This window comes from Falco naumanni, chromosome 4 (genome assembly GCF_017639655.2).
Source record: "Falco naumanni isolate bFalNau1 chromosome 4, bFalNau1.pat, whole genome shotgun sequence".
NCBI lineage: Eukaryota > Metazoa > Chordata > Aves > Falconiformes > Falconidae > Falco > Falco naumanni.
In genome coordinates, this window is record NC_054057.1 from 38,508,987 (window position 1) to 38,522,604 (window position 13,618).

The 13,618-nt window shown below is 38.6% G+C and overlaps 1 protein-coding gene across 1 annotated transcript in view; it reads right to left on the bottom strand.

Moving 5' to 3' along the window:
* Positions 1–914: 914 nt before the first annotated feature.
* The window catches only part of ZNF804B (zinc finger protein 804B), a 74,520-nt gene continuing 61,816 nt past the window's right edge, over positions 915–13,618 (bottom strand). The window contains exons 3-4 of the mRNA XM_040592753.1: positions 11,063–11,193; positions 915–8,286 (exon numbers count right to left, since the gene is read on the bottom strand). Of these exons, the coding sequence (XP_040448687.1) occupies positions 4,596–8,286; positions 11,063–11,193 (3,822 nt within the window). The 3' untranslated portion in view covers positions 915–4,595. The remainder of the gene's footprint in view (positions 8,287–11,062; positions 11,194–13,618) is intronic.

Consider the following 13,618-nt stretch of genomic DNA (forward strand, 5'->3'; position numbering starts at 1 on the left):
ACGTCTCTGTTGATTTGCTATGATTTCAAGATTTTATAGAATGCCTGAGTCATGAGATGTCCCTGCACAGTAGATTAATTTGGTCCCAGAGACTGGCCAAGGTATTTCCAGCTGTACAGATAGACCTAATGGAATATGACCTCTGTCACACCACACCTCAAAAGACAAGAGTGCAGACACCTGTTTTTACATTATTTCAGTCTTTGTGCTCACATGGAGACATGAAACTACTGAAACCATCTACTGATGGCTATAACTAGCCTTACAGTTACTGTTAGTATAGCAGCAATGCATGGGACCTCCAAAGCTGAGTACCTATATGACAAAACCCAAAGCCTTGTGCCAGAAAGCTTACAATATAAATGAAAGAAGGATGGAAAAAGATACAATAAAAAGGTAAAAGGGAAAACATGGGGTAAAGAGATACTTATCATGACTAAGATAATTTTTAAAGAAAGGTTAAAAGGTGAACGAATGATACATTTCTGGATCCTACTGTTAGCTTCTTCACCAAAGGGCCTTCTACAAGAGCATTAGGAATCATAGCTCAGAGGCATTATGTGGGGAACCTGGCAAGTGAATTATAAGTGTCATTCTAAATAAACTGATTAGTGCATTAAAATATACAAAAGGATGTTGTTCCATTAAAAGTACTTGCAAAAACCACATAGATAGAATAATTTTTGTAAGGAATATTTATTTTTAGTTCCATTTAAACAACCCACTTTTGTAACACATACTAAAATCTTTAGGAAACATTCTAAGAAATTTCAGGATTATAGCCACAGGGATGAATTAAATGCATTTCAGTTCTGCAGATTAAAATACAGAATATGTTTGCATCATTCTGCATTTTATTATGTTGCTGCCTTTTGGTATGCTTTACATTAAAAATACATGACTGACACTCTTTATACCAGTAAGCCTTTTTATTGAAAAAAAATATTATTGCATTAAACTACATTCCCAGGAATTCCTTGAATAACCTAAAAAAAAAGCCGTGTTGCATGTACAATAGTGCAATTCACTTAGCTACTGTATAATATAAAACACTTTATACAGAGAATACAAAACAAAATTACTAGTTTACATATTATACTAACCAGAGTATTATCCAGTTTTAAATATAAACTTAACACTTTTAAAATCAATCTGGTCAAATGCATTTTTATGCAAATCTGCACAACAAATATACATGTTACATGTATTCCAGAAGTGCCTCAGTTACAAAATGAAAACAAACAAACAAACAAATTTATCATTGTGTTATTCAGGAAACTTCTGTTATTGGAATATTACAGTGTGGGTGACCTGTTTTGTTGGATTATGTGTCCAGAATATAAAACCAAGCTAAACTAGTTTATTAACTTGGAGTGTATATATCACTGCAACCAGGATACTGTAAGTCTTTTAAAAATCAGTATAAATAAAATCAAAATTGTAGAACGGCTCCATACATCAGGCTCAATTATGCTTTAAATAATAATAAAGGTATGTATTTAAAGTACATTACTGATGAAAATCAAATATGGCAGCATTTAGAGCAAAAATATAATCTCAGCTGTGTTGATAATTTTATTACATTTCTCCAAGAAAATCCCTTCTCTGTATTGGACATTCCCTTTGTTGGTAGTCAATGATTGCTGTTTTGCTATTGTGCTGTTTCTGTTCCTTCTTAATCTCTCTTTTTTCCATCAATACCTCTCAAAATCCTAATTCCCATTATTCCAAGAATTAAATTTAATCCTTATTGTCTATTCATTTGCCTTACCACATCATCCTTGTTGGTATATACAATGATGCATGGACATCCTATGATTCGGTTCCTTCCTAGAATCCCATTGTATTGTGCATACATTAAGGGAAACTTATATAACTATTTTCCATAAATGATCTATGTAGTAAGGTATTGTTAAGTTTCGTTTGGTCAGGTTTCTTGCCATAGGACTTTCTACAATATTAACATTGCCTGTAAGAAGCAGGGATACAAAATGTGTGTACACATTAAAGATGAGATTAGTCTGTCATTTCTTCTGTTCCACTTTATTCTGTGTACCTACTTTGGATTCAAATGAACTCTTATATACAATGAGAACAGCTGTTTTTTCTTGAATAGGAATGGAACTGGGCCTAGAAATTTAACAGCTTGCAGGGCTGGAAATGCATCTTTTTAGGCTGGCATTAGCCCTGAACTGGTGGTGATGGCTGTGTAGCTCAGTCAGCTGCACAGGTTGACCTGCTCCTTTAAAACGTCCAATTGCAAGTGTTTCTACAGAATTATAACTAATGCTTCCAAGTGGTCCACTGAGTGACGGATCTCCACCCAAGCAAGCAAGTACTAATTTTCAGAAGTAAGTCACATTCAGTAAAATATGTTTGATTCTCAGAAAATAACATTTCACGAGTACAGAAACTATATGTAAATTTAGATCTAATTTTAAAAGATTTTCAACCAAAAATGAAAGGAAGATTTTCAAAACTGTGGAAATGTTTATTTTTAACATCTTCCACAAAGAACATTTCTGACTTCGGTAATTCTGAACCAATTATTTAAATTAAAGATGTTCTCTATAATTAAAACAAGAAAATTAAACCATAAAGATAAGTAACTCCAAAATGGCATGAATCCATTTTGTTAATGTAATTAATAGATCAGCTGGGAATCCAACCAAAAGATATTTGAGGGTACTGGTTTCTCTAACCTTTTTCAATACAAAAATGTTTTGCTTCTGCTCACTCTCCAGATTTTTTCCTGACAGCTTTTATTTGAGGGCTCAAATGTTAAGTATCAAAAGAAACTAATCTGAAAATACAAAAAAAACCCAGTTACAACTTGTAAAGCCTTTTAAAAAGTTTGGCATAATACCAGTTTATGCTGAAGCAACTGCTTTTAGAAATTAAAACAATACCGTTTTATTGCAATGGATGAATCTAGTTCGATTAAAACTAAGTTAGAAAATTGGTCCTGGGTTGTATTTTAAATACTCAATTGCGATTAGATTTCTCAGTTTCTTCAGATAACCAAATAGAATGGAATAAAATCCTCCAAAGGTTTTTAAATGTGTTTTATATCAATTATGAAGTATACATTAATTGTGCACTACCTTATTGCAAATGGATTGAAATTATTTCAAATGTTTCTAATCCAAGTAATCAGGCGCTGTCTGTTGGACGCTTCACTGTCCAGTTACATTGGGAAGCATGCCTGCAGTCTAACCACAACTATGAACTTAATTTCATGCTAAATATCCCATATTGAATTAGAAAAAATATAGAAATAGTCAAAATGTGCCATTCAAAGAAATGCTGAAGCCCTCACTTATTTCCAGATACACGTATTACTAGCAATTTCTACCACGCATCACCCTGAAAGTTGGATACATGCATTCAAACATTGCAGATTCAGAATTTTGATTTGTATGCTGAGAGTTTGGGAAGCCATGCGAGAATCTTGACATATCTGTTTAGGTTCAGTATACCTCGAAATGCTGAGAACTGTGGCATGGTTTTCTATGAGGCTTGACCTGGAGAGCCACTTTCCAATTGGAATTTTACTTCTGCATTTTTTTGAATATCAGTGGATTTTTATAGGACCAGACAATTGTTTGTTTGTGAAAGGGACGAAACATATTTACACATTCTTTGGGCAAGACTCTCCCACACATCAGAGCTCTGTTTGATAGGAAAGAAGTGTTGCAGTCTTGGCCAAGGACTTCTGAGGTTCGAAGACAACACTAGCTGCTTGGCTGCTCTGGACTGCTGTGGGCCACCCCCGACATACCCTATGCTACAGCCACATGCAGGCAATGCCAAAGAACTTGGCTTCTTCCCCTTCTTTCCCTTGCCTTCTTGGATGCTTGGCTCAGGGGGAAAAACAGCAGCCTGCTTGTGCCATCACAGAGGCCCCTACGCTAAGAGATTTTTTTGTTACATACCTGTGGGCAGTCTGCAGTCCCTTTACACTGTCTGAGCAACTTATCACAGGGATAAGATCACTAAAGTATCTTTGAGATGTTGTTGTGACCCTCTTCTTCCAGAGTTAACTCATCACCCCTCACTCTGAGGCTCCCCAGTTTATTTTGTCCAGGAGGCAGAACCAGGGACTTGTGGTCCCAAACACCTTCTTTTTTGCTCAGTCTGAAAAAAACAGACCAAGACCTGTGCTGTTGCATATACACACTCAGAAAAACAAACCTTTGAGGCGTGTCAAGATTGCTCTACCTTAAACTGCGTGGCTTTAAATCACTCATCAGTGTTGACATTCTTGGTCCCGTTGTGTCTGGGTGCTGTGGTCCCATTCCTACTGATAGTCACAGACTTCACTTCAGGCTGTTCTTTCCAAACCTTCTGCAGAATGACACCAGCCGGACCCCGTTCTCCTTGTGATAGTATCATAAAATGCTTTAAACCAGCTTTTACTCACTGATAGGAGAACAAAATCAACATTCATATGCCATCAGACAGAATGTGGATTTTAAAATATTTGTTGTTGTGCTCCCAGCCAAACAGTAGATTTCCCCTCAGACACATGATTGAACACTGAATAATTTATTTTATTCAGATTTGGTTTTGGAGCTGTGGTGTAATTATTTGGGCTAGTTTAAAAAGCTAGAAACACTGAAAACTTCTTTTATTGTAGGTAACTGTTGGGTCTGGCTAGAGTAAGAATAGTGATGGGGCTCTTGCCCTTGGAATAATGGATGAACTAAAGGAGCTGGATGTATAGCAGAAGGTGTGGCTCCATTCAGGTGCGGTGTAAATATGGCTGGGATATATGCAGTGTGTGGTAGTGTGGGGAAGGTCAGTGGGGAAGGGTGGAGGGGGGCAGTGGACACCAAGTGCAATGGGTGTCCTGTCAGCAAAGCAGGGTGGGTGGGAATGAGGGCTGGTGCTAATGGGGAAAGTGATATGGGGGTGAAATGTGCCTGAGAGAAGGGGTGGAGGTGTGCCAGGGAGAGATGGCTGCCGTGGGGATGTACAGATGCTGAGACAGCAAAGCGTTGCAGCAGTGTGTGGTGGATGGTGGTGACAGTGGCGTGCTGCTGAACAGGGAGGGCAGGAACTGCTGGTGTTGCAGAGAAGGCAGCTGGCCCTGGGGCAGGCAAAACTTTCAGGTGTTTCGCCAGAAGTTGTTTCTGCATATGCTGCTGGGCTTGCAGCTGAAGCAACCTGTATTTGTCTACTTCCTCTGGTGAAAACGTGATAGGCTGCTGCGTTAAAGGAGAGGAGGTGGATTTACTGTACACTTCCAGGTCATTTACTGTGTCATCATACTTCTGCATAGCATTGTCACAAAGAGAGTCCAAACTGCCTTCTGCCCGGTTCAAGTCCATGGTTGCATCGTGTAGTTGTTCTTTGGTCTCCGTTGAATTAGCGACAACAGAATATTTATTAGAGGGAAAAGCACCAGGGAAGTCATTTGGTACTGGGTCACAGCTTTGTATAAAGGGTTGCACTTCACTAATGAAGAGATTGGATTGTTCCTTTATTGCTGTGTTCCTTTTTATGCTCCGGCTCTGATAGCTTGTTCCTATTTGAATGATGTCTTTAAAAAGACAACGATCATAATCAGTGCCTGTTGAAAGAGCAACATTAGTTATCTCTGACGCTTCCAAGTTGTTTTCCTTCCCACTGGTTTCCAATGAACTGATTTCATCATGCCCCATGTCATTTTTACCTATGTTTAGCAGTTTCTCTGGCAAAGGTAACATTGCAATGTCATCTACCGATGATGGAAACTGAAGAGCAAAGTGACTCTGTGAGTGATCCTTTACTTCTATCCCACCAGCGTTTGAAAATCTCTCTGAATCATGCATTTGCCCCTGGGTTTTCTTGGACTGCACTCTTTCTAAAAGTAACTTGGCTGTCAGTGACTTTCTTTTTCCACCGATGCCTTTTGCCAGGGTTTCTGAAGAGTAGGCAGCAAAGTTTTTTGCCTGACCACTCATACTCAGAGAGTCGTAATGTGCAGTTTCAGCTTTTCCCGATTTGGTGTTAGAACCTCTTTCTGCATCCTCTTTTGTTTTGTTTCCACAGTTGTCAGCCTCTTTTGAGAAGGATCCTGTACTGCTACCTCTTGATATTCTGCTACTGGATGATCTTTCACTGCTTCTTGAATCTCTGGTGGAACAACTTTTGGAGCTACGGTAGCTTCTACTTCTACTATGCACTTTTCCAAAATGCCGGTGCCTACGTCGGCTGTGTTTCGATCTGTCTCTGTGTTGTAAAACTTTATGTCTCAAACATCTTTGATATTTAACTGTGCCCCTCTGTGTACAGTTTCTAGTTCTGTGACTTCTACTGTGACAAAGATAATCCTCATCTGTATCATCAGAAGTGAAAATACACTTGTGCTTTCTGTGTTTACATTTGTGCCTTTCAGCTGTCTTCCTCTTTCTTTTACAACAAAAAAGCAAATGATTTCTGCTATGATTGTTTGATGTGGGACTCATGTAGCTTATGCAGCTGCTTGTACTGCTAACTGAAGTGTCAGAATAGCTGGAATGTCTGTCAGAGGAGGATTTTTGAGGAGACGGGGATCTCCAGCATCTTGTGTAACTTCCGCATCCTTCATTTTCTGAATACCTGCTTGTTGAACTGGATTGATAACTAAGGAAACTTCCACTAGAGTCTTTTCCACTGTCACTTATGTTACTGCTGCAGCTGGCCACATCTTGAATGGATCTGCAGTCATTTTGGTTTTCACGTTTTTCTTCAGAATAAATTAAATGACATTTTGCAGCTTTAGACTTTTTAATCCTAGACATAAAAGCAGAAAATGAAATGCTTTCATTTCTAATATTCTGGATTTTTCTTTCACAGCTATGAAAATGATACTTTAAAGGTCTTCTCAGTGTTGTTGTATGAAGACTTTTTTCTGTCATATAATCCTTTTGTGAGACATCAAGGTAAGCAGGCACTTTGGGTATATTTTCATTCAAATAATCTGCAATGCATTTTTGACCATTTTTATTCATTTCTTTCCCTATGTCTGACTCAGCTTTTTGCTTGGCCTTTCTTGGATTTAGGGAAGCTTTCATCTTCTTTGGTTTCAAGAACTGATTATCTTGTTCATTTGACATTTGCTTGTGTGTTATTAAACCTGAGGCTTCATTTTCACCTTCAGTCCTATTTATAGAGTGTTCTTTACAGGTGTCTTTGTTTGTTGCATGATGGTTACTGTCTCTGTGATTTAAAGAGAGTCTGAAGTCAAAATACAATGGATTACAGCCATATGAAATACAGGGCTCGGTTTTTGTAAACAAAAGTAATTCTGTGGGCCACCGCAGCGCAGTGGTGCCATCTTTGCTCACTACGTGGAGGAAAGGCAATGCCTGGGGCTTAACCTCTTTAACCGTTGTCTCCCTTGGATGTGTTTCCATATTCCCATTTGTGGTTCCTGAACTCTCCGAAGATCTTTCTCTTCTTACCATCCCAGGACTGTCATTAATGTTTCCTGTGCATGCTAGTTCAGGTGCTGGCTGTCTTGGGAGCTCAGGTAACTGGTCAGGCAGGTGTGCATTGATGTGCTTGTGGGTGTTCAGCTGTGTACAAAAATTGCTAGCTTGGCATGAAGCTGAAATGAGAGTTTCTAACAATTGCTCAGACTCATTCAATTTGCTCTCTTGCTCTGTTTCTCTAAGTGAACCAGAAAAATCCAAATTTGAAAGCTGTATTTTGACTTTGGAAAATGAAGGATGAGCACTGACCTTTTCTTCTAATTCTCTATCACTACTTTTATCATTTTCCTTTAGCATTTTAGGTTTTGCAGCTGCATGACTTGATGCATTGTTATCCAAATCCATTTGGCCTTGTGTAGCAGGTGGCCCTTTATCCAAGCTTGCTTTCATGTCCTCCTCTAAAAGTGTGCTGGAATGACAGTCCTCAAGAGCTTGCTTTGTTTTATGGTTGGGGGATTCACTACAATCATTTCCTTCCTCAGAGTTCTCACTGAAGACTGATGCCGAGGACTCAAGCCTCAAAGGGACTTTTTTAGAGAATGAGAAAGACACTCCTGCCCTTTGAGAAGTATTGGTGCTATCTGGGAACACTTGTGAGACTTGATTTCCAAGCACATGGGGTCTTTCAGTAGAGGACTGGTACCTGCTTATGATAAGCTGCTGTTTCTCTAGTACACTGCTGGAGAAACCTTGTCCTTCACTCGTGGCAGTCCTCCGAGAACTGGCTGTGAACTTGCCGCCCTTGTATAGGAAAATACCATCTGGTGATTGCTGCTTTTCCACGACTAATCTGGGGGCTTTAAGCAATGGTCCACTCCCAGTGACGCTGTAAGGTATATAAATATAAAAAAAAGAGAAAGCTCTATTAAGTAACCAACTTAAGGCAGAACTCGCATTTGACAATGGCTGTCTGCTAAAGAAGTGCGTCATTCATGCTGTTATGAGGCAGAACTAAATTTCTAAAGATTCAAAAAGTTAAATGTGCAGTCTAGCCCTGAACTTCTGCTCCTAAATGAGCAAGACAGTCTTTACATACAGAAAATTTTATGATTTGAAGTCAGCACATGAAAGATCTTATTCAGAGTTGTGCCCATATACATCAAGAATAAACAACATTGTCTTTACTCTGAATTTATATCAAGGAGAATCTGGTCTGTGGTAAGTTGTGGTTTTCTGAGAGGCCACCGCAAAGGAAATTGTGCCTTATTCAAAATGAGGCATTTCCACTTGAATCATCTGCAGAATCAAACTCTATCAGATAGAGCAAAGGCAGCATTCTCCTTGCTTGTTGGGGGTTGTATGTACTCTTAGGAGTAGAGTTTTATTTTATCTTTATATTATTTCACAATAAATGACTTTGTGAAATATTCAAAGAGACATTAATGCTGAAACTATCACTAAATATTGGTGGGGAAAAGGAGACAAGGTGGATTTCCATCAATATGGAACTTCAGGGCTCTCATTATCAACCACCATTTGACTGACTCTAACTGTACTTTCTCTTTCTGTATTCTACTTTCATTAATAACATTTTTTCTCTTCCCCAGACCTCTCAGATTTTAAATCTGCGGTTTAGATTTTTTGTACTTAAAAAGAAATATCAATAGCAACATGGTTCAGTGATGGATTTGGCAGTCCTGGTTAATGGTTGGACTTGGATGATCTCAAAGGTCTTTTTCAAGCTAAATGACTCTATGATTCTATTCTAAGACGACCTTAACAAACATGGTAAAACACTGATTTCTTGCAATAAATAATTAAATGAGGTCGGAATAACTGTTGTCATTTTCCATTAGAGATGAGACATATACAGCCACCATACACATGTTATTCCAAGCAATATTTTAAACATGCATTTCATTAGACCAGTTATCTAAATTTGCTATCAATGCAGTACCACAGTACACATACATGAAAAAATCTTGGAACCAGCTTCAGTAAAGAGTTTGATTAAAAATTACAGACATTTTAATTAAATGTAAGTAAATTATGACTGCTAGATCTGCGTAACAGCTATCTATAAATAGGTTAGCATGTTTTATAAATGTTACAAAAATGCATTGATCTTCAGCAGTGGGAATGACATAAAGACTCCCTGGAGTAGGGTCAACTCAGAGTATGAGAGTATGTATGCATTTCTGAGAATACATTTGCATTTACCACCAATTTGGCATCAGGAGATACAAATTCACTACTGTACATTAGGAAGAAATTACCTCTCGGAGAAGACGTGTAAAAAACCCTTTTCAAAGTCTCCTTGAAACAGCAAAATAAAGCTGTATTTTCAGTTTTTCTGTGCATGAGATTAACAGTAATTTAGTAATTTTGTTGTCAAATTGTATTAGCTTGTTGTAAGGAGCTCTGTTGGAACCTGAGACACTGTACTCGGGGACAATAGCAATTGTGTGTGTGTGCAGAATTTTACTTAGAAAGGCTGACTTTCTGTCTTGCCCGAGCAACTGGGGATGCTACCCCTCTGCCAAGATCATGGCTCTCAGCCACCCCTGAACCTATTAGTACTTAAAAATAGGAATAGCAAGCATTGTCTTTCCAGCTCTTTGTAAAGGAGGGTAAAAAAAAAAAAAAAAAAAAAAAAAAAAAAAGCAAACCTAAAAGCAAACCTGTTTTTTCCCTCCCAGCCTCACTCTGGCTTTCCTATTATCACTGACCTTATCAATCTATCTGAGACTACATCTTCAAGTGTGTGGACATAAAGGCATCTTCCCACAGGCAGTTACATTTCTTTCAGTAGATTTGTATGAAGATGGAGTTGTAACCATAAAAGTGATACATTAGCACTAAACTGTTGTATTGCAGCAGATTACTCAAAAGCAATTACATAGGCCAAAATGAGTGTATAATAAACTCTGAATGTTATTATTTCCAGGGTACAGTAAGCTTGATAAGAATTTAAAAGGATGCCAGTTTAATTATCTACTTAACTCATTACGGTCACAGATTAACATAAACAATTGGTCTGGTGGTAATCTATTCTACTGAAGCATTCAGTGTCATTAAACATAGGAGATTTCTCAAATGTAATGGTTTATTTGTGTAAACTTTGTACTAATATCTTGATATTCATCAATAGAGCTAACGGTATTGGATAAACTTGGTTAATTGCTTGTTTTTCATTCACATAATGACACTTTCATTACTCTACTGAGAAACTGTGAGAATAACCTCACTATACTAAAAGTAGTGCAAATGATACACAGACTAACTACAGATACTTTAAAGGTGTTTTTCCTCTCCCATTCACCTACTATCAAATGATAAGACAGTTACCTATTCAGGTCAGTCTGAATAAGGTAAAATGGTGATATTATAAAACCATCTTCAAATGGCTCAGTTCAGAAGAGATGAGAATAACTGGCTACAGGAAAGAAGAACACAAACCTTCAAATAGCAAGTAATTAATTCATGGGTTTTCAATTTTATGGTTTGCAGAGCAGGAACATTTGGAGTCAGGGACAGCTGAAAACAGGTTACAGTGTACACAATCTCTGTACATTACAGGGTGTAGGAGTAAAAATACGGAGATTTCTTCTGCGACTGAGGAAAGAGGGTATTAAAACATAACACAAGTTTTAAATACTTGCCATTCTGACTGCTTCCGTAACTCTGCAAGCTGGTGGAGCCGCTTGAGTGCTTTTTCCTGTTTCTTCTCATCTTTCCATGACTTTGAAGCCACATTTCGAGCAAATTCCCTTTGTTTTAAATCTTTCAATCTCTGTGTGAAAAGAACAAAAAGAGAAGGGATTAAATATGTACACAGCAGATGCATTTCCTCTTGCTCAATTTATTTGCTTTTGGTGAAGTTAGCATGTAAATGGAGAGTAAAACTATACTTAAAATGCTATCATCTTAAAGAGAGATTGAAAATGCTATTTTTGCCTAACAAAATGACATGATTGGGCCATTCCTATTTAGTTGATGTATACCTACATATGAACGATAGCTTTTTAGTTTCTTCTGAATATACAAATCTTCTGTTGTGTACAAATACATACACAAAACTAGACTCCATTTAATGTAGTAATTTTTTTATTTAATGACTATTTAATTCAGTCAGTAGAAATTCAGTCCGTTGAAATTCAGCCCGCAGGCATACAGTGGAATAAAGCTGAGCTCGTGTGTTTAATGTATTTTATAGATCTCTATACTTGCACATGTATGCATGGATATATGTGTACTTCTGTGTTGGTTTTCTTGGCTTTTGAAGATGCATTTGTTTTTCAAAAGACAGAACTACTGTCTGAAATATTTGATCAGGAAACACTTTTATGGTTATTTTCACAATTTTTTTAGTTTCCTCAAACATCTACAAATCAGGTAATTCTTGTTGGAGGGAGAAAAATTCTTTGTCTTTATTACATTTTTTATTACGTGGTTTTGCATTGCTGATAGTATAAGGAAAAGTGAAGAACACAGAAACCAAACAGTGTCAAGAACATCCTCTGAAAAAAAGTGGTGCTATCTTGCCTTTGAGTTCACTGTGCTCTCTAGGACTCAGCAGGTCATGTCCAACCTCACAACTTCCCAGTTCAGATCCATGCTTCCGTGCTCCGTGACAGAAATGCCTTCCTCCCTTCACTACCTCTACAGTTCCATGGTGTTTGGGGAAGGCAGGTTTATAAGCCAGAAGAGAGCTCTGGTGCATTCAGCCAGATGCCCAAACTGGAAACCTTGAGAACCAGGACTAAGAACTAAACCACTGCATCCACTTGCCCCTTGGTCTGGAGGCAGCCCTGTGCTCTTCTGTGAAATTCAGAACTACAGTATCAACACCAGAAAATACTAAATTTTCCATGGAGCCCATAGAGTTGTTTTTGCAAGCTAGACTTGAAGAAAGGCAGTATCACAGTCATTTTTAAACTGTTGCTCAGCTGCCAGCATCTACGCTTACCTGACTGCCCACCAGCACCTAAAGATCAACATCCTAATTGTTACCGTCATCTCATGCTGTTGTTTCCCTGTAGCATGGCCAGACATGCAAACGTGCATCAGTAGGATAAACTGGAGGCTGACCCAGCACTGTAAGCAGCAAAGATCGCTTTTTGCAGCTCAGGTATGTGCAGCAGTCTAGCCATGGCACAGAGCTCTGCACAGGCCAGCAGGCATCCGCGTTTGAAAAACAGGGCTGACTCCTCAGCTTGTAAGGGTCAAGAGAATGACAAATGCATGAGAGAGAACGGCTTTCTGGAGAGAGGTCTAGATTTTGTCAGTAGATGAAGGCAAAATGAATAGGTGAAAACCACTGTGTGGTTCTTTTATACCATCTAAAGAGATGGCAGCTTTTTTTTTCTCCAGCTAAAATGAAGTCATCTAGTTAGTGGCAATGACATAATATGACAGAGAGGCATAGAGGAACCCTTGGTGGAAAAAGGCCATGCACGGTTCATGATTACATTCTGTGAAGAGTGTTGGAAAGCTATGGTAGGTATCTCCCACCACTGTCACTTCAGCTTCCTTCAAGTATGGGATTTTTTTAAAAGCCAGGTAACATCTGTGACAGAAAAATACATAAATGCTGGGAGAGTAAGACCAGAAGTTTCTTGTTTGCTATCAGCCTTCTGGACCCCAAGACACGTGCCTCTGAGCACTGATCTGGAGATTGGGAGAGCTGGGCTGCCCAAAAATCAGCTGCTCAGGGAGCTTAAGAGTTGGCTCTCAACCACCCTCATGTCTCTGCACAGGCAAACTCCCTTTGATGAGGGTGAGAAGGCCAGAAAGGCAGTTGCCTAGGGAACTGGTGCACCACCAACCAGCAAGAACCATCCTGCCACTTGTTGAAAGTTTAACCGTATTCATCAGAAATATTTACAGTCTGTCAAATCTGTACGTTTCTCTGGAAAGCTTCTCTCAGCGCCAACATCTAGTACTTTACTGAACTAGACTTTGAAACAGGACAGCTGCAAAGTCCTCTTTAAAGCTCTTAGGCTTAAGTTCCTTGGAAATAAATGGTTGCTCCACCACATTTTTAGCTTTTTCTTGCCCCCTTACATGCCTTCCCTCACTGGCCACTCACCCCTTGGCAGGCCAGTCACACAGTGCTCCATTCCCTCAACCTCATTCCCTGCAAAGTAAAATGGATGAATATGTAAGACAAGTTTACCTTTGGACCAAGAAAGAAGCTTTTCAAATAATATGTTAAA